The sequence below is a fragment of the Mustelus asterias genome, chromosome 20 (assembly GCF_964213995.1).
Source record: "Mustelus asterias chromosome 20, sMusAst1.hap1.1, whole genome shotgun sequence".
NCBI classification, from domain to species: Eukaryota; Metazoa; Chordata; class Chondrichthyes; order Carcharhiniformes; family Triakidae; genus Mustelus; species Mustelus asterias.
Window position 1 is genome coordinate 8260988 of NC_135820.1, and position 23662 is coordinate 8284649.

Consider the following 23662-nt stretch of genomic DNA (forward strand, 5'->3'; position numbering starts at 1 on the left):
CCCTTTTCCGTGAGCCCAGTGTCTAAATTCAAAGAGTTGCAACTATTCTTGTCCTCGAGAGGGTTTAACTTTGGGAGGATTAAAATAAAAGGCATTTTTTAAAAAAAAAAGTGTTTGAGAGGGGCAGACCAGTGTTGTTGAAACGACTCTGGAAGGTAACTAAATAAATGATGATGGATGGCGGTGCCTGTCACACGAGTAACATGGCCCTGGGCTCAAATCTTGCAGTTTAACTTACTCGCCGGCTCCGACTGCTTATTTGGGGCCGGCTGCTTCCCCCTGACGCTGGGGCGACCCAAGCTGTGCCCGCTGCAGCCGGGGAGAGAGCGCTGACCCGCGGTTACCAATTCAGGGACGGGGTCGCTGTTGTCCCCCTACGCCCAAGGAGCAAGAGACAGTGAGAGGGGGAGAGAGAGGGGGGGCAAATAGAAGGCTGTTAATCGGAAAGCCCTTTAGTGCATGTGTATGTATCAGGACAGCTAGCGCTTCAACCCCAGCCTCCTGAATACTGAAAATGATCCATTATCTCTCTATTTAAGAGATGAAGTGAGTTAGATTTTTTAAAAATCTATTTTCTTTTTTCTCCCCCTCCTACTTTGCCTCTATCAAATGTGACACTGAATTGCCGCTTTGGTTAGAGGATAGATGGGGAGAGAGAGAGAGAGAGACGGCTGGGTACAGACAAGCAGCCGCGGTGTGAGAGGAATCGTCGGGGTTAGCTGAAATCTGAGCATTTCATTCTCAGGATAACTTCGAGGGGGGATCAGATATACGGCAGCGAAGCCGCCAATACGATTCATACTGAATGAAACATGTTATTCCATTTCGTTTTGTTTCCTTTTCAAAGACATTTTCAGAACATTTTTCAACGTGTAACATCATGAAGTGTTACCCATTTGTTTGAACTTAAATGCAAAGCCTTGGTATTCACCCGTGCGGAAACAGTAGATTTGAATGTGTCTATGTTTCAGTGTTGTGTTCGTTTTAAAGATTTTGTATCAGTTTCTCTTGTTGATTTTTATTGCCACGCTGCTTGAGCGTTGCGAGCACATTTTCAAACGCTCCCTGCAAATATTTTACTTCGACTGAACAAGAATTGTTTGCTGTAGTTATGCTCTGATCTGATGTTACCTATTGTACTGGAGATTTTTTTTTTGTTTTTTTTGAACTGTTTTTGCAAACATGACATTTTTTCTGTGATGTGTGACCGTTTCATTTCTACCTTTGGGCAAATGTGTCATTTTAAAATCGCCCACATATTTTGTGTTTATATTTTGCTACGCATTTACAGATCCGTTCGTTTTATTTATTTTTTGTTTGTATATGAAAAACATCCATGATGTGTCAATCTTTGTATTTATTTATGTTCAAATTGCTTTCTGTTTCGCACATGTGCGAATACCTGGGAGAAGCCGCGTGGAGTTTTAAAGGCATCTTTATTTAGGAACCCAGTTGCAACGTTTTAAAAAATCGATAGATTAGCTTTGCATGCAAGGTGGCGAGTTTAAACTTTCTGCCGGTTTATTTCTATTGTTTAAATCGAATTGTCGCGGTTTAGAAAGTAATTCCTTGTGAATTTATTGCCGCTGAACTGTTTAATTTCCAGTTTATTATTTTATATAAATATTGATTTAACCCCTCGCTTTCTTTCTAGGGTCGCTTCCCGTTTGTCACCATGGATTGCAGTTGTGTTTCTGATTTGCTTCTAACTCCACCTCTGCCGACTCTATGGACTCCAGGTATTAACCAGTCGGTTAAGGAAAACTCCACGAAGGAACTATATACATGTGTGTGTGATTTTTTTTTTCAATTTGAAGGTGCAATTGGATTGTACCAGACATTGGTGGGCAGCAGGTTAGAACGGGGAGTTCGCCAGGGTCTAAGACAAGTAAGTCACCACGGTTCAGGTCGTCCCTTAGCGTGCCTTGTTATTTTCCGCTCTGCAATAGCGGATGAATGGAATGGAGAAGACAGAAGTGTAGCGGGGAATGGGGAAGGGAGGGGGCGTTGGAATAATTAAACAGAAAAGGAGAGAAGATAGAGAGAGGAGAGAGAGAGTTATGAACGAATGCACTCAGAATTGGAGACATATTCTGGCATAGAAAGGGGACAGCGTCAGATGAGAAAGGATTGGAAAGGGATGAATGCGGGAAGGGGAATTGAATGTGGGAGGCAGTGTGTGATGGAGAAATGGAGCGAGGGGCAAAGTGTGTGCGTGTGGGGGTGTGGAGAAAAGAGGATGATGAGAAAGCGGGAGGGAGTGGGGAAAGATTTTTTTTTAAAGAGTAAGCCTGAAGGAGGAATGGAGAAAAGTAAAGTGCAAGGCAGAAATTGAGGGAGAAAAGGAGAGCAAGAAAGAGAAATAGGGAGGAAGAGAACGTGTGAGGGAGAAATAGAGCGAAGGAGAAAAAGTGTGTGTGTGTGGAGGGGGAGAGAGAGAGAGAAAATAGAATGAGAAGATGAGAGGGAAAGATAAAATTGGAAAGTGTGAGGGAGAAATTGAAGGACAAAAAGAGAATGAGAACTAGAAATAGAAATGGAAAATGCGAGGGAGAAATAGTGACGAAGAAAGATAGAGTGAGAGAGGGAGAAGGAGGAAGGAACTAACAGACGAAAAGCACAGGGGAGGTAGGGAGAAAGAGGGAAAAACAGAATGAGGAAGGAAGAGTGAGAGGAAAGGAGAGAGAGAAGGCAGCGGAGAAAGAGAGATGGGGGAGAGAGGGGATGACAGAAAGCGAGAATAAGAAGAGGGGTGTGGGAAAGATGAGGCAGAAAGAGAGAACAAAATAATAGAATGAGGGAGAAAGAAAGAGAGAAATGACAGATTTAGGGAGAAAGAGATGAAGAAAGATAGGGAGGGAGGCAAAAAGACTGAGAGTAAAGGGGAGAGTGAAAGGGAAGGAGGGAGAGAGAGATGGAATGAGAAAAAATAAAGGGAGAAAGAGGAGAGGGTGAGGGCGAGAGAAAGGAATAATGATACATTGTGAGAGAGACAGGCTGAGAGGATGTGAGAGATAGAGAGAGAGAGAGGAGAGCAAGGAAGAAAGAGTAACCGAGGAAGATAGTGACGGGGAAGGGATACGTTTAAGGAAGGATACACTTGCGTTGGAAGCAATGCTGCAAAGGTTCACGTAGGTTGATCCCTGGGGGCAGGGTTTCTGTAATGAAAGGTTAAGTCAATTGGGCTTATGTTCTCTGGAGTTGAGAGAATAAGAGGTGATTTGGTGGAAAGGGGTTTGAGTGGACAGACACTGAGAAGTTGCTTCCCCTGGCTGGGGAGTCTAAAGCACAGGGGGCATAGTCTCAGCACAAGGGGACAATCATTCCAGACTGAGGCCTGGAGAAATTTCTTCACTCAAACAGACATAAATGTTTGGAATTTCTATCCCGGAGGGTTGTATGTCGGCCAGTCGCTGAATATATTTCAGGCTGAGATAGATCCATCTTTGAACCCTCGGGGAATTAAGGAATAGGGGAGCCGGCGGGAATTGACGTTGTGGCCAAACATAAGCCGCGGTGGTCTTTAACAACAGGGCAGGGGGACAACATTCGTTCCTATGATGTCCTACTCTTCAATTCAGCCCCCAGATCAGTCTCTTAGAGTGCTGATAACACAGTCACTACACCTTTCTATATCACTAACTCTAACAGTGTCTGTAACAATCACCTGAATGCAATTTCAAACAGTAGCCACAAATAACTGTGGTTATCACATTGTCGTCGAGAGTAAGTCATTCATATAGAGATTGTTTATACCAGAGTCTGCGGTGCAAGCAGACAGCTGTAACAGTGAATGTCACAGTGACTACAGCAGTGACTGTTTGAATGCATGAACAGTCTCTGAAGAATGTCCATCGCAGTTGGTATGACAGTCACCAGATGTTTTTTAAAAAGAGCAAGAAAAGTTAATATAGCATTGTTTGTAAGAGTGTCCATAAGAATGCCTATAATAAGTGTCTACAACAGAGTGTATAACAGTATGTATAATAATGTCCATAACAGTGTCTATATCAGTGCCCTGAACAGCATCTATAACAATAACTGTAACAGTGTCTATAACAATGCCTGTAACAGTGAATATAACAGTTAATATAACTTTTTCTATAACAATGAATATAAAAGTGAATATAACAGTGACTGTGCAAGTGTCTGTAACAATCTCTATAGTAGTGTTTATAATAGCGACTATAAGAGTGTCTATCACAGTGTCAGTAATAGTGTCTATAACAGTGTCTCTAACAGTGTCTTTTACAGAGACTATAACAATTTCTATAACAATGTCTATAACTGTGGCTATTACAATGTCTATCACAGTGACAATTAAAGTGTCTTTGACCTTGATGGTAAGATTGTGCAAAACAATGCAAATAAAACAGTGTTTATTACAGTTTCTATAACAGTGATTCTAACAGTGACTCTAACAGTGACTCTAACAGTGACTACAACAGTGACTACAACAGTTTCTATAACAGTGACTCTAACAGTGACTATAACAGTGACTCTAACAGTGACTCTAACAGTGTCTCTAACAGTGACTCTAACAGTGACTCTAACAGTGACTCTAACAGTGACTATAACAGTGACTCTAACAGTGACTACAACAGTGACTATAACAGTGACTCTAACAGTGACTCTAACAGTGTCTCTAACAGTGACTCTAACAGTGACTGTAACAGTGACTCTAACAGTGACTCTAACAGTGACTGTAACAGTGACTCTAACAGTGACTGTAACAGTGACTCTAACAGTGACTCTAACAGTGACTCTAACAGTGACTCGAACAGTGACTCGAACAGTGACTCTAACAGTGACTCTAACAGTGACTATAACAGTGACTCTAACAGTGACTCTAACAGTGACTCTAACAGTGACTATAACAGTGACTACAACAGTGACTATAACAGTGACTCTAACAGTGACTCTAACAGTGACTCTAACAGTGACTCTAACAGTGACTACAACAGTGACTATAACAGTGACTCTAACAGTGTCTATAACAGTGACTATAACAGTGTCTCTAACAGTGAGTATAACAGTGACTACAACAGTGACTATAACAGTGACTCTAACAGTGAGTATAACAGTGACTACAACAGTGACTATAACAGTGACTCTAACAGTGACTCTAACAGTGACTATAACAGTGACTCTAACAGTGACTACAACAGTGACTATAACAGTGACTCTAACAGTGACTCTAACAGTGACTACAACAGTGACTCTAACAGTGACTATAACAGTGACTCTAACAGTGACTACAACAGTGACTCTAACAGTGACTATAACAGTGACTCTAACAGTGACTCTAACAGTGTCTATAACAGTGACTCTAACAGTGACTCTAACAGTGACTCTAACGGTGATTCTAACAGTGACTCTAACAGTGACACTAACAGTGTCTATAACAGTGACTCTAACAGTGACTCTAACAGTGACTCTAACGGTGATTCTAACAGTGACTATAACAGTGACTCTAACAGTGACTCTAACAGTGACTCTAACAGTGACTACAACAGTGACACTAACAGTGACTACAACAGTTTCTATAACAGTGACTATAACAGTGACTCTAACAGTGACTATAACAGTGACTCTAACAGTGACTCTAACAGTGACTCTAACAGTGACTCTAACAGTGACTCTAACAGTGACTCTAACAGTGACTACAATAGTGACTACAACAGTGACTATAACAGTGACTCTAACAGTGACTCTAACAGTGACTACAACAGTGACTATAACAGTGACTCTAACAGTGTCTATAACAGTGTCTATAACAGTGACTCTAACAGTGACTATAACAGTGACTCTAACAGTGACTCTAACAGTGACTATAACAGTGACTACAACAGTTTCTATAACAGTGACTCTAACAGTGACTCTAACAGTGACTCTAACAGTGACTACAACAGTGACTATAACAGTGACTCTAACAGTGACTACAACAGTTTCTATAACAGTGACTATAACAGTGACTACAACAGTGACTAAAACAGTGACTCTAACAGTGACTCTAACAGTGACTCTAACAGTGACTCTAACAGTGACTCTAACAGTTTCTATAACAGTGACTATAACAGTGACTCTAACAGTGACTACAACAGTGACTACAACAGTGACTCTAACAGTGACTCTAACAGTGACTCTAACAGTGACTATAACAGTGACTCTAACAGTGACTATAACAGTGACTATAACAGTGACTACAACAGTGACGATAACAGTGACTCTAACAGTGACTACAACAGTGACTATAACAGTGACTCTAACAGTGACTCTAACAGTGACTACAACAGTGACTATAACAGTGACTCTAACAGTGTCTATAACAGTGTCTATAACAGTGACTATAACAGTGACTCTAACAGTGACTACAACAGTGACTATAACAGTGACTCTAACAGTGTCTATAACAGTGTCTATAACAGTGACTATAACAGTGACTCTAACAGTGACTATAACAGTGACTCTAACAGTGACTCTAACAGTGACTCTAACAGTGTCTATAACAGTGACTCTAACAGTGACTCTAACAGTGACTCTAACAGTGTCTATAACAGTGACTATGACAGTGACTATAACAGTGACTATAACAGTGACTCTAACAGTGACTCTAACAGTGTCTATAACAGTGTCTATAACAGTGACTCTAACAGTGTCTATAACAGTGACTCTAACAGTGACTCTAACAGTGACTCTAACAGTGTCTATAACAGTGTCTATAACAGTGACTCTAACAGTGACTCTAACAGTGTCTATAACAGTGTCTATAACAGTGACTATAACAGTGTCTATAACAGTGTCTATAACAGTGACTCTAACAGTGACTACAACAGTGACTATAACAGTGACTCTAACAGTGTCTATAACAGTGTCTATAACAGTGACTCTAACAGTGACTCTAACAGTGACTCTAACAGTGTCTATAACAGTGACTCTAACAGTGACTCTAACAGTGACTCTAACAGTGTCTATAACAGTGACTATGACAGTGACTCTAACAGTGACTATAACAGTGACTCTAACAGTGACTCTAACAGTGACTATAACAGTGACTATAACAGTGACTATAACAGTGACTCTAACAGTGACTATAACAGTGACTCTAACAGTGTCTATAACAGTGACTATAACAGTGTCTATAACAGTGACTATAACAGTGACTATAACAGTGACTCTAACAGTGACTCTAACAGTGACTATAACAGTGACTATAACAGTGACTCTAACAGTGACTCTAACAGTGACTATAACAGTGACTATAACAGTGACTCTAACAGTGACTATAACAGTGACTATAACAGTGACTCTAACAGTGACTCTAACAGTGACTCTAACAGTGACTCTAACAGTGACTACAACAGTTACTATAACAGTGACTCTAACAGCATCTATAACAGTAACTGTAACAGTGTCTATAACAATGCCTGTAACAGTGAATATAACAGTTAATATAACTTTTTCTATAACAATGAATATAAAAGTGAATATAACAGTGACTGTGCAAGTGTCTGTAACAATCTCTATAGTAGTGTTTATAATAGCGACTTTAAGAGTGTCTATCACAGTGTCAGTAATAGTGTCTATAACAGTGTCTCTAACAGTGTCTTTTACAGAGACTATAACAATTTCTATAACAATGTCTATAACTGTGGCTATTACAATGTCTATCACAGTGACAATTAAAGTGTCTTTGACCTTGATGGTAAGATTGTGCACAACAATGCAAATAAAACAGTGTTTATTACAGTTTCTATAACAGTGATTCTAACAGTGACTCTAACAGTGACTACAACAGTGACTACAACAGTTTCTATAACAGTGACTACAACAGTTTCTATAACAGTGACTATAACAGTGACTATAACAGTGACTCTAACAGTTTCTATAACAGTGTCTATAACAGTGACTGCAACAGTTTCTATAACAGTGACTCTAACAGTTTCTATAACAGTTTCTATAACAGTTACTCTAACAGTGACTATAACAGTGACTCTAACAGTGACTACAACAGTTTCTATAACAGTGACTATAACAGTGACTACAACAGTTTCTATAACAGTGACTCTAACAGTTTCTATAACAGTGACTCTAACAGTGACTCTAACAGTGACTCTAACAGTGACTATAGCAGTGACTCTAACAGTGACTACAACAGTTTCTATAACAGTGACTCTAACAGTGACTACAACAGTTTCTATAACAGTGACTCTAACAATGACTCTAACAGTGACTCTAACAGTGACTACAACAGTTTCTATAACAGTGTCTATAACAGTGACTCTAACAGTGACTCTAACAGTGACTACAACAGTTTCTATAACAGTGACTCTAACAGTGACTCTAACAGTGACTCTAACAGTGACTACAACAGTTTCTATAACAGTGACTATAACAGTGACTCTAACAGTGACTATTACAGTGACTCTAACAGTGACTGCAACAGTTTCTATAACAGTGACTCTAACAGTTTCTATAACAGTTTCTATAACAGTTACTCTAACAGTGACTCTAACAGTGACTCTAACAGTGACTCTAACAGTGTCTATAACAGTGACTCTAACAGTGTCTATAACAGTTTCTATAACAGTGACTCTAACAGTGGCTCTAACAGTGACTATAACAGTGACTATAACAGTGACTCTAACAGTGACTCTAACAGTGACTATAACAGTGACTCTAACAGTGACTCTAACAGTGTCTATAACAGTGTCTATAACAGTGACTATAACAGTGTCTATAACAGTGTCTATAACAGTGACTCTAACAGTGACTACAACAGTGACTATAACAGTGACTCTAACAGTGTCTATAACAGTGTCTATAACAGTGACTCTAACAGTGACTCTAACAGTGACTCTAACAGTGTCTATAACAGTGACTCTAACAGTGACTCTAACAGTGACTCTAACAGTGTCTATAACAGTGACTATGACAGTGACTATAACAGTGACTCTAACAGTGTCTATAACAGTGTCTATAACAGTGACTATAACAGTGACTATAACAGTGACTCTAACAGTGACTCTAACAGTGACTATAACAGTGACTATAACAGTGACTCTAACAGTGACTATAACAGTGACTATAACAGTGACTCTAACAGTGACTCTAACAGTGACTCTAACAGTGACTCTAACAGTGACTACAACAGTTACTATAACAGTGACTCTAACAGCATCTATAACAGTAACTGTAACAGTGTCTATAACAATGCCTGTAACAGTGAATATAACAGTTAATATAACTTTTTCTATAACAATGAATATAAAAGTGAATATAACAGTGACTGTGCAAGTGTCTGTAACAATCTCTATAGTAGTGTTTATAATAGCGACTTTAAGAGTGTCTATCACAGTGTCAGTAATAGTGTCTATAACAGTGTCTCTAACAGTGTCTTTTACAGAGACTATAACAATTTCTATAACAATGTCTATAACTGTGGCTATTACAATGTCTATCACAGTGACAATTAAAGTGTCTTTGACCTTGATGGTAAGATTGTGCACAACAATGCAAATAAAACAGTGTTTATTACAGTTTCTATAACAGTGATTCTAACAGTGACTCTAACAGTGACTACAACAGTGACTACAACAGTTTCTATAACAGTGACTCTAACAGTGACTCTAACAGTGACTCTAACAGTGACTATAACAGTGACTATAACAGTGACTCTAACAGTGACTATAACAGTGACTCTAACAGTGACTATAACAGTGACTACAACAGTGACTATAACAGTGACTATAACAGTGACTCTAACAGTGACTCTAACAGTGACTATAACAGTGACTATAACAGTGACTCTAACAGTGACTCTAACAGTGACTATAACAGTGACTATAACAGTGACTATAACAGTGACTCTAACAGTGACTCTAACAGTGACTATAACAGTGACTGTAACAGTGACTATAACAGTGACTCTAACAGTGACTATAACAGTGACTATAACAGTGACTATAACAGTGACTATAACAGTGACTATAACAGTGACTCTAACAGTTTCTATAACAGTGACTGCAACAGTTTCTATAACAGTGACTCTAACAGTTTCTATAACAGTTTCTATAACAGTTACTCTAACAGTGACTATAACAGTGACTCTAACAGTGACTACAACAGTTTCTATAACAGTGACTATAACAGTGACTACAACAGTTTCTCTAACAGTGACTCTAACAGTTTCTATAACAGTGACTCTAACAGTGACTCTAACAGTGACTATAGCAGTGACTCTAACAGTGACTACAACAGTTTCTATAACAGTGACTCTAACAATGACTCTAACAGTGACTCTAACAGTGACTACAACAGTTTCTATAACAGTGTCTATAAAAGTGACTCTAACAGTGACTCTAACAGTGACTCTAACAGTGACTACAACAGTTTCTATAACAGTGACTCTAACAGTGACTCTAACAGTGACTCTAACAGTGACTACAACAGTTTCTATAACAGTGACTCTAACAGTGACTCTAACAGTGACTCTAACAGTGACTACAACAGTTTCTATAACAGTGACTATAACAGTGACTCTAACAGTGACTATTACAGTGACTCTAACAGTGACTGCAACAGTTTCTATAACAGTGACTCTAACAGTTTCTATAACAGTTACTCTAACAGTGACTCTAACAGTGACTCTAACAGTGACTCTAACAGTGTCTATAACAGTGACTCTAACAGTGTCTATAACAGTTTCTATAACAGTGACTCTAACAGTGGCTCTAACAGTGACTCTAACAGTGACTCTAACAGTGTCTATAACAGTGACTCTAACAGTGACTACAACAGTTTCTATAACAGTGACTCTAACAATGACTACAACAGTGACTCTAACAGTGACTATAACAGTGACTCTAACAGTGACTACAACAGTTTCTATAACAGTGACTCTAACAGTGACTATAACAGTGACTCTAACAGTTTCTATAACAGTGTCTATAACAGTGACTACAACAGTTTCTATAACAGTGACTACAGCAGTTTCTATAACAGTGACTATAACAGTTTCTATAACAGTGTCTATAACAGTGACTCTAACAGTTTCTATAAGTGACTACAACAGTTTCTATAACAGTGACTATAACAGTTTCTATAACAGTGACTCTAACAGTGACTATAACAGTGACTCTAACAGTTTCTATAACAGTGTCTATAACAGTGACTCTAACAGTTTCTATAACAGTGACTACAACAGTTTCTATAACAGTGACTCTAACAGTGACTACAACAGTTTCTATAACAGTGACTCTAACAGTGTCTATAACAGTGTCTATAACAGTGACTCTAACAGTGACTCTAACAGTGACTCTAACAGTGACTACAACAGTTTCTATAACAGTGACTACAACAGTTTCTATAACAGTGACTATAACAGTTTCTATAACAGTGTCTATAACAGTGACTCTAACAGTTTCTATAAGTGACTACAACAGTTTCTATAACAGTGACTACAACAGTTTCTATAACAGTGACTATAACAGTTTCTATAACAGTGACTCTAACAGTGACTATAACAGTGACTATAACAGTGACTCTAACAGTTTCTATAACAGTGTCTATAACAGTGACTCTAACAGTTTCTATAACAGTGACTCTAACAGTGTCTATAACAGTGTCTATAACAGTGACTATAACAGTGACTCTAACAGTGACTCTAACAGTGTCTATAACAGTGACTCTAACAGTGACTACAACAGTTTCTATAACAGTGACTCTAACAGTGACTCTAACAGTGTCTATAACAGTGTCTATAACAGTGACTCTAACAGTTTCTATAACAGTGACTACAACAGTTTCTATAACAGTGACTCTAACAGTGACTACAACAGTTTCTATAACAGTGACTCTAACAGTGTCTATAACAGTGTCTATAACAGTGACTATAACAGTGACTCTAACAGTGACTCTAACAGTGTCTATAACAGTGACTCTAACAGTGACTACAACAGTTTCTATAACAGTGACTCTAACAGTGACTCTAACAGTGTCTATAACAGTGTCTATAACAGTGACTCTAACAGTTTCTATAACAGTGACTACAACAGTTTCTATAACAGTGACTCTAACAGTGACTACAACAGTTTCTATAACAGTGACTCTAACAGTGTCTATAACAGTGTCTATAACAGTGACTATAACAGTGACTCTAACAGTGACTCTAACAGTGTCTATAACAGTGACTCTAACAGTGACTACAACAGTTTCTATAACAGTGACTCTAACAGTGACTCTAACAGTGTCTATAACAGTTTCTATAACAGTGACTCTAACAGTGACTCTAACTGTGACTCTAACAGTGTCTATGACAGTGACTCTAACAGTGACTACAACAGTTTCTATAACAGTGACTCTAACAGTGACTCTAACAGTGACTCTAACAGTGACTACAACAGTTTCTATAACAGTGACTCTAACAGTGTCTATAACAGTTTATATAACAGTGACTCTAACAGTGACTCTAACAGTGACTACAACAGTTTCTATAACAGTGACCCAAACAGTGACTACAACAGTTTCTATAACAGTGTCTATAACAGTGACTCTAATGGTGACTCTAACAGTGTCTATAACAGTGTCTATGACAGTGACTCTAACAGTGACTACAACAGTTTCTATAACAGTGACTACAGCAGTTTCTATAACAGTGTCTATAACAGTGACTCTAACGGTGACTCTAACAGTGTCTATAACAGTGTCTATAACAGTGACTCTAACAGTGACTCTAACAGTGACTACAACAGTTTCTATAACAAGTCGAGAACAGTTTACTATAACAGTGTCTAAAACAGTGACTATAACAGTGACTAAAACACTGTCTTTAACAGTGCCAGTAATGGTGAATATAACAGTGTCTATAACTATGGCTAATCCAATGTCTATCATGGTGAGAATTACAGTATCCTTGACCTTGACTGTAAGATTATGTACAACATTGCTCATAACAGTGCCTATAACAGTGTTTATTACAGTTTCTATAACAGTGTCTCTCACACTTTATTATAGTTTCTATAACAGTGTCTATAACAGTGTCTATAACAGTGTTTATTACAGTTTCTATAACAGTGTCTATAACAGTGTCTATAAAAGTGTCTATTACAGTTTCTATAACAGTGTCTATAACAGTGTCTATAACAGTGCTTATTACAGTTTCTATAACAGTGCTTATTACAGTTTCTATGACTGTGTCTATAACAGTTTCTATAACACAGACTGCAACAGTGAATATAACAGTAAATATATTTTTTCCCATAACAGTGTCTATAAAAATATAACAGTATTTATAACAGTGTCCATAACATTTGTCCAACAGTGATTATAACAGTGTCTCTAACAGTGTCTGTAACAGTGTTCGTGACAGTCTATAACAGCAGCTATACCAGTGCCTATAACAGTGTCTGTAACAGCGTCTATAACAGTGTCTCTAACATTGACTATAACAGTGTCTATAACAGTGTCTATAACAGTGTCTCTAACATTGACTATAACAGTGTCTCTAACAGTATCTATAACAGTGTCTATAACAGTCTCTATAACAGTCTCTATAACAGTGTCTCTAACAGTGTTTATAACAGTGTTTATAAAAGTGTCTGTAACAGTATCTATAACAATTTCTATAACAGCGTCTATAACATTGGCTATAACAGTTTTTAACAGAGTCTTTAACAGAGTCTTTAACAGAGTCTTTAACAGAGTCTCTAACAGAGTCTGTAACAGCGTCTATAACAGTCTCTATAACAGTGTCTATAACAGTGACTATAACAGTGTGTATAACAGTCTCTATAAGTCTCTATAACAGTGCCTATAACAGTGTCTATAACAGCATATGTAATAGCATCTGTAACAGCGTCTCTGTGTCTGTATCAGTGTCCGTAACAGTGTCTATAACAGTGTTTGACTGAATATAACTGTGTCTATAACAGTGACTATAACATAGTCTCTGACGGTGTCTATAACATTGACTGTGCAAGTGTCTATAACAGTGTTTATAACAGTGTCTATAACAATTTCTATAACAGTGTCTGTAACAGTGATTATAACAGTGTCTATAACAGCGTCTATAACAATAACTATAATAGTGTCTATAACAGTGTCTCTACAATTGTCTGTAGCAGTGTCTATAACAATGTTTCAAACAGTGTCTATAACAGTGTCTTTAACAGTGACGATATCAGTGTCCATATCAGTGTCTATAACAGTGACTATAATAGTGTCTGTAATAGTGCCTAGAGCTACAAAAATGTATATAACAGTGCCTATTACAGTGTCAGATACAGTGATTCAACAATGCCTATAATAGTGGCAGTTACTGTGTCTTTGACAGTGACAGTAAGATTGTGTACAACAATGCCTATAACAGCTTTTATTACAGTGTTGATAACAGTGCAACAGTGACTTTAACAGTGTCTCTCATAGTGTCTATAACAGTGTCTATAACAATGTCTATAGTAGTGTTTATAACAGTGATATAACAGCGTCTTTAACAGCATCTATAACAGTTTGTCTAACATTGTCTATAGCAGTGACTATAACAGTTTGTCTAACATTGTCTATAACAGTGACTATAACAGTGCATATAACACTCTCTATAGCAGTGTCTATTAAAGTGTCTTTAACAGTGACTATAACCGTGTCTATAACAGTGTCTATCACAGTGTCTCTAACAGTGTTTATAACAGTGTCAATATCATTGACTACAAAAGTTTATATAACACTGTCACTAACAGTGAATATAACTGTGTCTATTTCTGTGTCTATAGCAATGGCTCTAACAGTATCTATAACATTGGCAGTGCAAGTGTCTATAACAGTGTCCATAACAGTGACTACAACAGTTTCTACAGTAGTGACTATAACAGTTTCTATAGTAGTGACTATAACAGTGTCTCTACCAGTGTCTCTAACTATTTATAACAGTGTCTATAACAGCATCTATAACAGTGACTATGACAGTGTCTCTAACAGTGTCTCTAACAGTGTCTTAAAAGCATCTATAACAGCATCTATAACAATGACCAAAACAGTGACTATAACAATGTTTCTATCAGTGTTTATAACAGTGTGTCCATAACAACATCTATAACAGTGTTTATAACAGTGTCTATAAAAGTATCAATAACAGCCTATTACAGAGACGAATACAGTGTCTCTAACTGTGGCTATTCCAATGCATATCACGTGTCATTGCCCATGACATAGGGTTTTGAACAACAAAGCTTCTAACAGTGCCTATCATAGTGAATATTACAGCGACTACAAGTGTCTATAACAGTGCCTATAATGGTGCCTATAACAGTGCCTATAATGGTGCCTATAACACTGCCTATAACAGCGACTATAACAGTGTCTATAACAGTGCCTATAACAGTGACTGTGCAAGTGTCTAATATAGTGTCTAAAACAGTGTCTAATATAGTATCTATAACAGTGACTATAATAGTGTCTGTAATAGTGCCTAAAGCTACAAAAATGTCTATAACAGTGCCTATTATAGTGTCAGATGCAGTGATTCAACAATGTCTATAATAGTGGCAGTTACTGTGTCTTTGACAGTGACAGTAAGATTGTGTACAACAATGCCTATAACAGTTTTTATTACAGTGTTGATAACAGTGACTTTAACAGTGTCTAGAGTAGCGTCTATAACAGTATCTATAACAGTGTCTATAACAGAGTCTATAGCAGTGTTTATAGCAGTGATATAACAGCGTCTTTAACAGTGACTATAACAGTTTGTCTAACATTGTCTATAACAGTGCATATAACACTCTCTATAGCAATGTCTATTAAAGTGTCTTTAACAGTGACTATAACAGTATCTATAACAGTGTCTATAACAGCATCTCTAACAGTGTTTATAACAGTGTCAATAACATTGACTACAAAAGTTTATAGAACACTCAGTAACAGTGAATATAACTGTGTCTATTTCTGTGTCTATAGCAATGGCTCTAACAGTATCTATAACATTGGCAGTGCAAGTGTCGATAACAGTGTCCATAACAGTGACTACAACAGTTTCTACAGTAGTGAATATAACAGTTTCTACAGTAGTGACTATAACAGTGTCTCTAACAGTGTCTCTAACTGCTTATAACAGTGTCTATAACAGCGTCTCTAACAGTGTCTATAAAAGTGTCTCTCACAGTGTCTATAACAGCATCTATAACAGCGTCTAAAGCAGTGTTTATAACAGTGATATAACAGCGTCTTTCACAGTGTCTATAACAGTGACTACAACAGTTTGTCTAACATTGTCTATAACAGTGACTATAACAGTGCATATAACACTCTCTATAGCAGTGTCTATTAAAGTATCTTTAACAGTGACTATAACCGTGTCTATAACAGCATCTCTAACAGTGTCTCTAACAGTGACTATAATAGTTTGTCTAACATTGTCTATAACAGTGACTATAACAGTGCATATAACACTCTCTATAGCAGTGTCTATTAAAGTGTCTTTAACTGTGACTGTAATAGTGTATATAACAGTGTCTATAACAGCGTCTCTAACAGTGTTTATAAGTGTCAAGAACATTGACTACAAAAGTTTATATAACACTCAGTAACAGTGAATATAACTGTGTCTATTTCTGTGTCTATAACAATGTCTCTAACAGTATCTATAACATTGGCAGTGCAAGTGTTGATAACAGTGTCCATAACAGTGACTACAACAGTTTTTACAATAGCTACTGTAACAGTGTCTGTAACAGTGTCTCTAACAGCGACTCTAACAGTGTCTATAACTGTTTATAACAGCGTCTATAACAGTGACTATAACAGAGTCTCTAACAGTGTCTCTAACAGTGTCTATAACAGTGTCTATAACAGTGTCTTAAAAGCATTTATAACAGCATCTACAACAATGACCAGAACAGTGACTATAACAATGTTTCTATCAGTGTTTATAACAGTGTGTCCATAACAACATCTATAACAGTGTTTATAACAGTGTCTATAAAAGTATCGATAACAGCCTATTACAGAGACGAATACAATGTCTCTAACTGTGGCTATTACAATGTCTATCACGTGTCATTGCCCATGACTTAGGGTTTTGTACAACAAAGCTTCTGACAGTGCCTATCATAGTGAATATAACAGCGACTACAAGTGTCTATGACAGTGAGTATAACAGTGTCTATAACAGTGTCTATAACAGCGACTGTTAAAGTGTCTAATATAGTGTCTATAACAGTGTCTAATATAGTGTCTATAACAGTGTCTAATATAGTGTCTATAACAGTGTCTAATATAGTGTCTATAACAGTGTCTATAACAGTGTCTAATATAGTGTCTATAACAGTGTCTATAACAGTGACTATAATAGTGTCTGTAATAGTGCCTATAGCTGCAAAAATGTCTATAACAGTACCAATTACAGTGTCAGATACAGTGATTATAACAATGTCTATAATAGTGTCAATTACTGTGTCTTTGACAGTGACAGTAAGATTGTGTACAACAATGCCTATAACAGTTTTATTAGTGTTGATAACAGTGACTTTAACAGTGTCTCGAACAGCATCTATAACAGCGTCTATAACAGTGTCTATAACAGTATTTATAACAGCGATATAACAGCGTCTTTAACAGTGTCTATAACAGTGAATATAACAGTGCATATAACACTCTTTATAGCAGTGTCTATTAAAGTGTCTTTAACAGTGTCTATAACAGCGTCTCTAACAGTGTTTGTAACAGTGTCAATAACATTGACTACAAAAGTTTATATAACACTCAGTAACAGTGAATATAACTGTCTATTTCTGTGTCTATAGCAATGGCTCTAACAGTATCTATAACATTGGCAGTGCAAGTGTCTATAACAGTGTCCATAACAGTGACTACAACAGTTTCTATAATAGTGACTATAACAGTGTCTCTAACAGTGTCTATAATAGTGACTATAACAGTGTCTCTAACAGTGACTATAACAGTGTCTCTAACAGTATCTATAACAGTCTCTATAACAGTCTCTATAACAGTCTCTATAACAGTCTCTATAATGTCTCTAACAGTGTCTATAACAGCGTCTATAACAGTGTGTCCATAACATCTGTAACAGTGTTTATAACAGTGTCTATAACTACATCTATAAAAGTATCGATAACTGCCTAGTACAAAGATGAATACAGTGTCTCTAACTGTGGCTATTACAATGTCTATCACGTATCATTGCCCATGGCATAGGATTTTGTACAACAAAGCTTTTAACAGTGCCTGTCATAGCGAATATAACACCGACTACAAGTGTCTATAACAGTGCCTATAATGGTGCCTATAACAGTGCCTATAACAGTAAATATAACAGCAACTATAACAGTGACGATAGCAGTGTCTATAACGGTGTCTATAACAGTGCCTATAACAGTAACTGTGCAAGTGTCTAATACAGTGTCTAATACAGTGTCTAATACAGTGTCTAATACAGTGTCTATAACAGTGTCTACAACAGTATCTATAACTGTCAATAACAGTTTGTCTAACAGTGTCTACAACAGTGTTTATAACAGAGTCTGTAACAGCATCTATAACAGCGTCTCTAACAGTGTCTCTAACGGTGTCTCTAACAGTGTCTATAAACATGTCTCTAACAGTGACTATAACAGTGACTATAACAGTAACTATAACAGTGTCTATAACAGCGTCTATAACAGCGTCTCTAACAGTAACTCTAACAGCGTCTCTAACAGTAACTCTAACAGTGTCTCTAACAGTGTCTCTAACAGTGACAGTGCAAGTGTCTAATACAGTGTCTAATATAGTGTCTATAACAGTGTCTATAACACTGTCTTTAAATGTGACTATAACAGTGCCTATAATAGTATCTATAGCTGTGTCAATAACAGCGTCTACAACAGTATCTATAACTGTCTATAACAGTGTCTCTAACAGTGTCTCTAACAGTGGCTATAACAATGACTATAACAGTATCTATAACAGCGTCTCTAACTGATTATAACAGCGCCTATAACAGCATCTATAAGAGTGTCTATAACTATCTATATTAGTGTCTATAACAGCGTCTACAACAGTATCTATAACTGTCTATAACAGTTTGTTGAACAGTGTCTATAACAGTGTCTCTAACAGTATCTATAACTGTCTCTATAACCATCTCTATAACAGTGCCTCTAACAGTGTCTATAACAGCGTCCATACCAGTGTCCATAACAGTATCAAGAGCAGTGTCTCTAACAGCATCTACAACAGTATCTATAACTGTCTATAACAATTTCTCTAACAGTGTCTCTAACAGTGTTTATAACAGTCTATAACAGCATCAAAACAGTGTCTCTAACAGTGTCCCTAGCAGTGTCTATAACGGCGTCTATAACGGCGTCTGAACAGTGTCTATAACAATGTCTCTAACATTGTCTATAACAGTATCTATAACCGCCTCTATAACCGTCTCTATAACAGTGTCTATAACAATGTCTCTAACAGTGTCTATAACGGCGTCTATAACAGTTTCTATAACAGCATCTGAACAGTGTCTATAACAATGTCTCTGACAGTGTCTATAGCGGCGTCTATCACGGCGACTCTAACAGTGTTTCTAACGGTGTCTCTAACAGCGTCTATAACAGCTTCTATAACAGCATCTAAACAGTGTGTATAACAGTGTCAATAACAGCGTCCATAGCAGTGTCTATAACGGCGTCTATAGCCGTGATTATAACAGCGTCTATAACAGCGTCTATAAAAGTGTCGTAAAAGCGTCTATAACAGCGGCTATAACAGTGACCAGAACAATGATTATAACAGTGACTATAACAATGTTTCCATCAGTGTCTATAACAGTGACTATAATATTGTCTATTATAGTGCCTATAGCTACAAAAATATCTATAACAGTGTCTATATCAGTGTCTATTACAGTGACTATTACAATGTCTATAACAATGTTAATTACTATATCTTTGACCGTGAGTGTAAGATTGTGTGTAGCAATGCTTATAACAGTGCCTATAACAGCGCTTGTTACAGTTTCTATAACAGTGCTGATAACAGTGTCTATAACAGTTTGTCTAACAGTGTTTATGACAGTGTCTATAACAGTTTGTCTAACAGTGTTTATGACAGTGTCTATAACAGTGTTTAAAACAGCGACCAAAACAGCGTCTATAACAGTGACTATAACAGTTTCAACAACAGTGTGAGTAACTGAATATATCAGTGTCTATAACAGTCTTTATAACAGTCTCTATAACAATGTCTCTAATAGTGTCCATAACAGTGTCTATAACAGTTTGTCTAACAGTGTTTATGACAGTGTCTATAACAGTGTTTAAAACAGTGACCAAAACAGTGTCTATAACAGTGACTAAAACAGTTTCAATAACAGTAAATATATCAGGGTCTATAACAGTCTTTATAACAGTCTCTATAACAGTGAATATAACAGTCTCTGTAACAATGTCTCTATAACAATGTCTCTATAACAATGTCTCTAACAGTGTCAATAATAGTGTCTTTAACAGTGACTATAACATCATCTATAACAGTTTGTCTAACAGTGTCTATAACAGTGTCTCTAACAGTATTTATAACAGTGTCAATAACATTGACTACAAAAGTTTATATAACACTGTCAGTAACAGTGATATAACTGTCTTTTATTGTGTCTATAACAGTGTCTATAACAATGTCTTTAACAGTATCTATAACATTGACTGTGCAAGTGTCTATAACAGTATCCATAACAGTTTCTTCAGCAGTGACTATAAAAGTAACTGTGCAAGTATCTATAACAGTGTCTATAACACTGTCTATAACAATGTCTATAACAGTGACTATATCAGTGTCTATAACAGTGTCTTTAACAGTGTCTAGAACAGTGTCTTTAACAATCTATAACAGTGTATATAAAAGTATCTTAAAAGTGACTATAATAGCGTCCATAACAGTGAATCTCGATAACAGTGTCCATAACAATGACTATAACAATATTTCTATCAGTATCCATAACAGTGACTGTAACAATAATGATGATAGTGACTATAACAGTGTCTATAACAGTGACTATAATAGTGATTATAACAGTGTCTATAACAATATTTCTATCAGTGTCTATAACAGTGATTATAACATTGTCTATATCAGTGTCTTTAACAGTGTCTATAATAGTGTCTGTAATTGTGCCTATAGCTACAAAAATATCTATAACAATGTCTATTACAGTGACTATTACAATGTCTATAACGATGTTAATTACTGTGTCTTTGACCGTGACTATAAGATTATGTGTAGCAATGCTTATGACCACGCCTTTAACAGTGCTTGTTACAGTTTCTATAACAGTGTCCATAACAGTGTCCATAACAGTGACTGCAACAGAGACTAGAACAGTTTCTATAACAGCGTTTATAAAAGTGAATATAACAGTGTCCATTACAGTGACTATAACAGTGTCTATAACAGTGTCGAGAAGAGTGTCTTAATCAGCGCCTATAACAGTGACTATAACAGTGTCTATAACAATATCTGAAACAGTGTGTATAACCATGACTATAACTATTTCCATAACAATGACTATAACAGTGTCTAAAGCAATGTTTCTAACAGTGTCTTTGTCAATGGCTATCACAGCAACTATAACAGTGACTATAACAGTGTCTGTAACAGGAACTAAAACAGTGAATATAACAGTAATTATAACAGTGTCTATAACAGGAACTAAAACAGTGAATATAACAGTAATTATAACAGTGTCTATAACAGTAACTAAAACACTGTCTATAACAGTCTTTATAACAGTATCAATAACATTGACTAGAAAAGTTTATAAAACACGTCAGTAACAGTGAATATAACAGTGTCTATAACAGTCTCAATAACAGTGACTATAACACTGTCTATAACAGTGTCTATAACAGTGAATATAACAGTGTCTATAACAGTGTCTCTAACAGTGACTATAACAGTGTCTATAACAGTGTCTATAACAGTGATTATAACAGTGTCTATAACAGTGTCTCTAACAGTGACTATAACAGTGTCTATAATAGTGAATATCAGGATTTCTATAACAGCGACTATAACAATAACTATAACAATAATGATAAGTGCCCATAACAATGTTTCTATCAGTGTCTTTAGCAGTGACTATAATAGTGTCTATTATAGTGCCTATAGCTACACAACATATCTATAACAGTGTCTATTCCAGTGTCTATTCCAGTGTCTATTCCAGTGACTATAACAATGTCAATTACCGAGTCTTTGACCGTGACTGTATGATTGTGTGTAGCAATGCTTATAACAGAACCTATAACAGCGCCTGTTACAGTTTCTATAACAGTGCTGATAACAGTGTCTATAACAGTTTGTCTAACAGTGTTTATGACAGTGTCTATAACAGTTTGTCTAACAGTGTTTATGACAGTGTCTATAACAGTGTTTAAAACAGCGACCAAAACAGCGTCTATAACAGTGACTATAACAGTTTCAATAACAGTGTGAGTAACAGTGAATATATCAGTGTCTATAACTGTCTTTATAACAGTCTCTATAACAGTACCTATAACAGTGCTTGTTACAGTGCCGATAACAGTGCTGATAACAGTGTCTATAACAGTGACTGCAACGGAAACTAGAACAATGTCTATAACAGCATTTATAAAAGTGAATATAACAGTGTCCATAACAGTTTCAATAATAGTGATTATAACAGTGTCTAAAACAGTGTCCACAACAGTGTCCATAACAATCTCTTTAACAGTATCTATAACATTGACTTGCAAGTGTCTATAACAGTATCCATAACAGTTTCTTTAACAGTGACTATAAAAGTAACTGTGCAAGTATCTGTAACAGTCTCTATAACAGTCTCTGTAACACTGTCTATAACAGTGTCTTAAAAGTGACTATAATAGCATCCATAACAGTGAATCTCTATAAGTGTCTATAACAATGACTATAACAATATTTCTATCAGTATCCATAACAGTGACTGTAACAATAATGATAATGGTGACTATAAACAGTGTCTATAACAGTGACTATAATAGTGATTATAACAGTGTCTATAACAATATTTCTATCAGTGTCTACAGCAGTGACTATAACATTGTCTATATCAGTGTCTTTAACAGTATCTATAATAGTGTCTGTAATTGTGCCTATAGCTACAAAAATATCTATAACAATGTCTATTACAGTGACTATTACAATGTCTATAACAACGTTAATTACTGTGTCTTTGACCGTGGCTATAAGATTGTGTGTAGCAATGCTTATGACCATGCCTTTAACAGTGCTTGTTACAGTTTCTATAACAGTGCCAATAACAGTGTCTATAACAGTGTCTATAACAGTGACTGCAACAGAGACTAGAACAGTTTCTATAACAGCGTTTATAAAAGTGAATATAACAGTGTCTATTACAGTGACTATAACAGTGTCTATAACAATATCTGAAGCAATGTGTATAACCATGACTATAACTATTTCCATAACAATGACTATAACAGTGTCTAAAGCAATGTTTCTAACAGTGTCTTTGTCAATGGCTATCACAGCAACTATAACAGTGACTATAACAGTCTCTATAACAGGAACTAAAACAGTGAATATAACAGTAATTATAACAGTGTCTATAACAGTAACTAAAACACTGTCTATAACAGTTTTGATAACAGTG

The 23662-nt window shown here is 36.5% G+C and overlaps 1 protein-coding gene across 1 annotated transcript in view; it reads left to right on the forward strand.

The window, feature by feature from the left end:
- The first annotated feature begins 1675 nt into the window (after nt 1-1675).
- Nucleotides 1676-23662, forward strand: part of erfl1 (Ets2 repressor factor like 1) — a 52154-nt gene continuing 30167 nt past the window's right edge. Inside the window, exon 1 of the mRNA XM_078237061.1 lies at nt 1676-1739. Within this exon, the coding sequence (XP_078093187.1) occupies nt 1676-1739 (64 nt within the window). The remainder of the gene's footprint in view (nt 1740-23662) is intronic.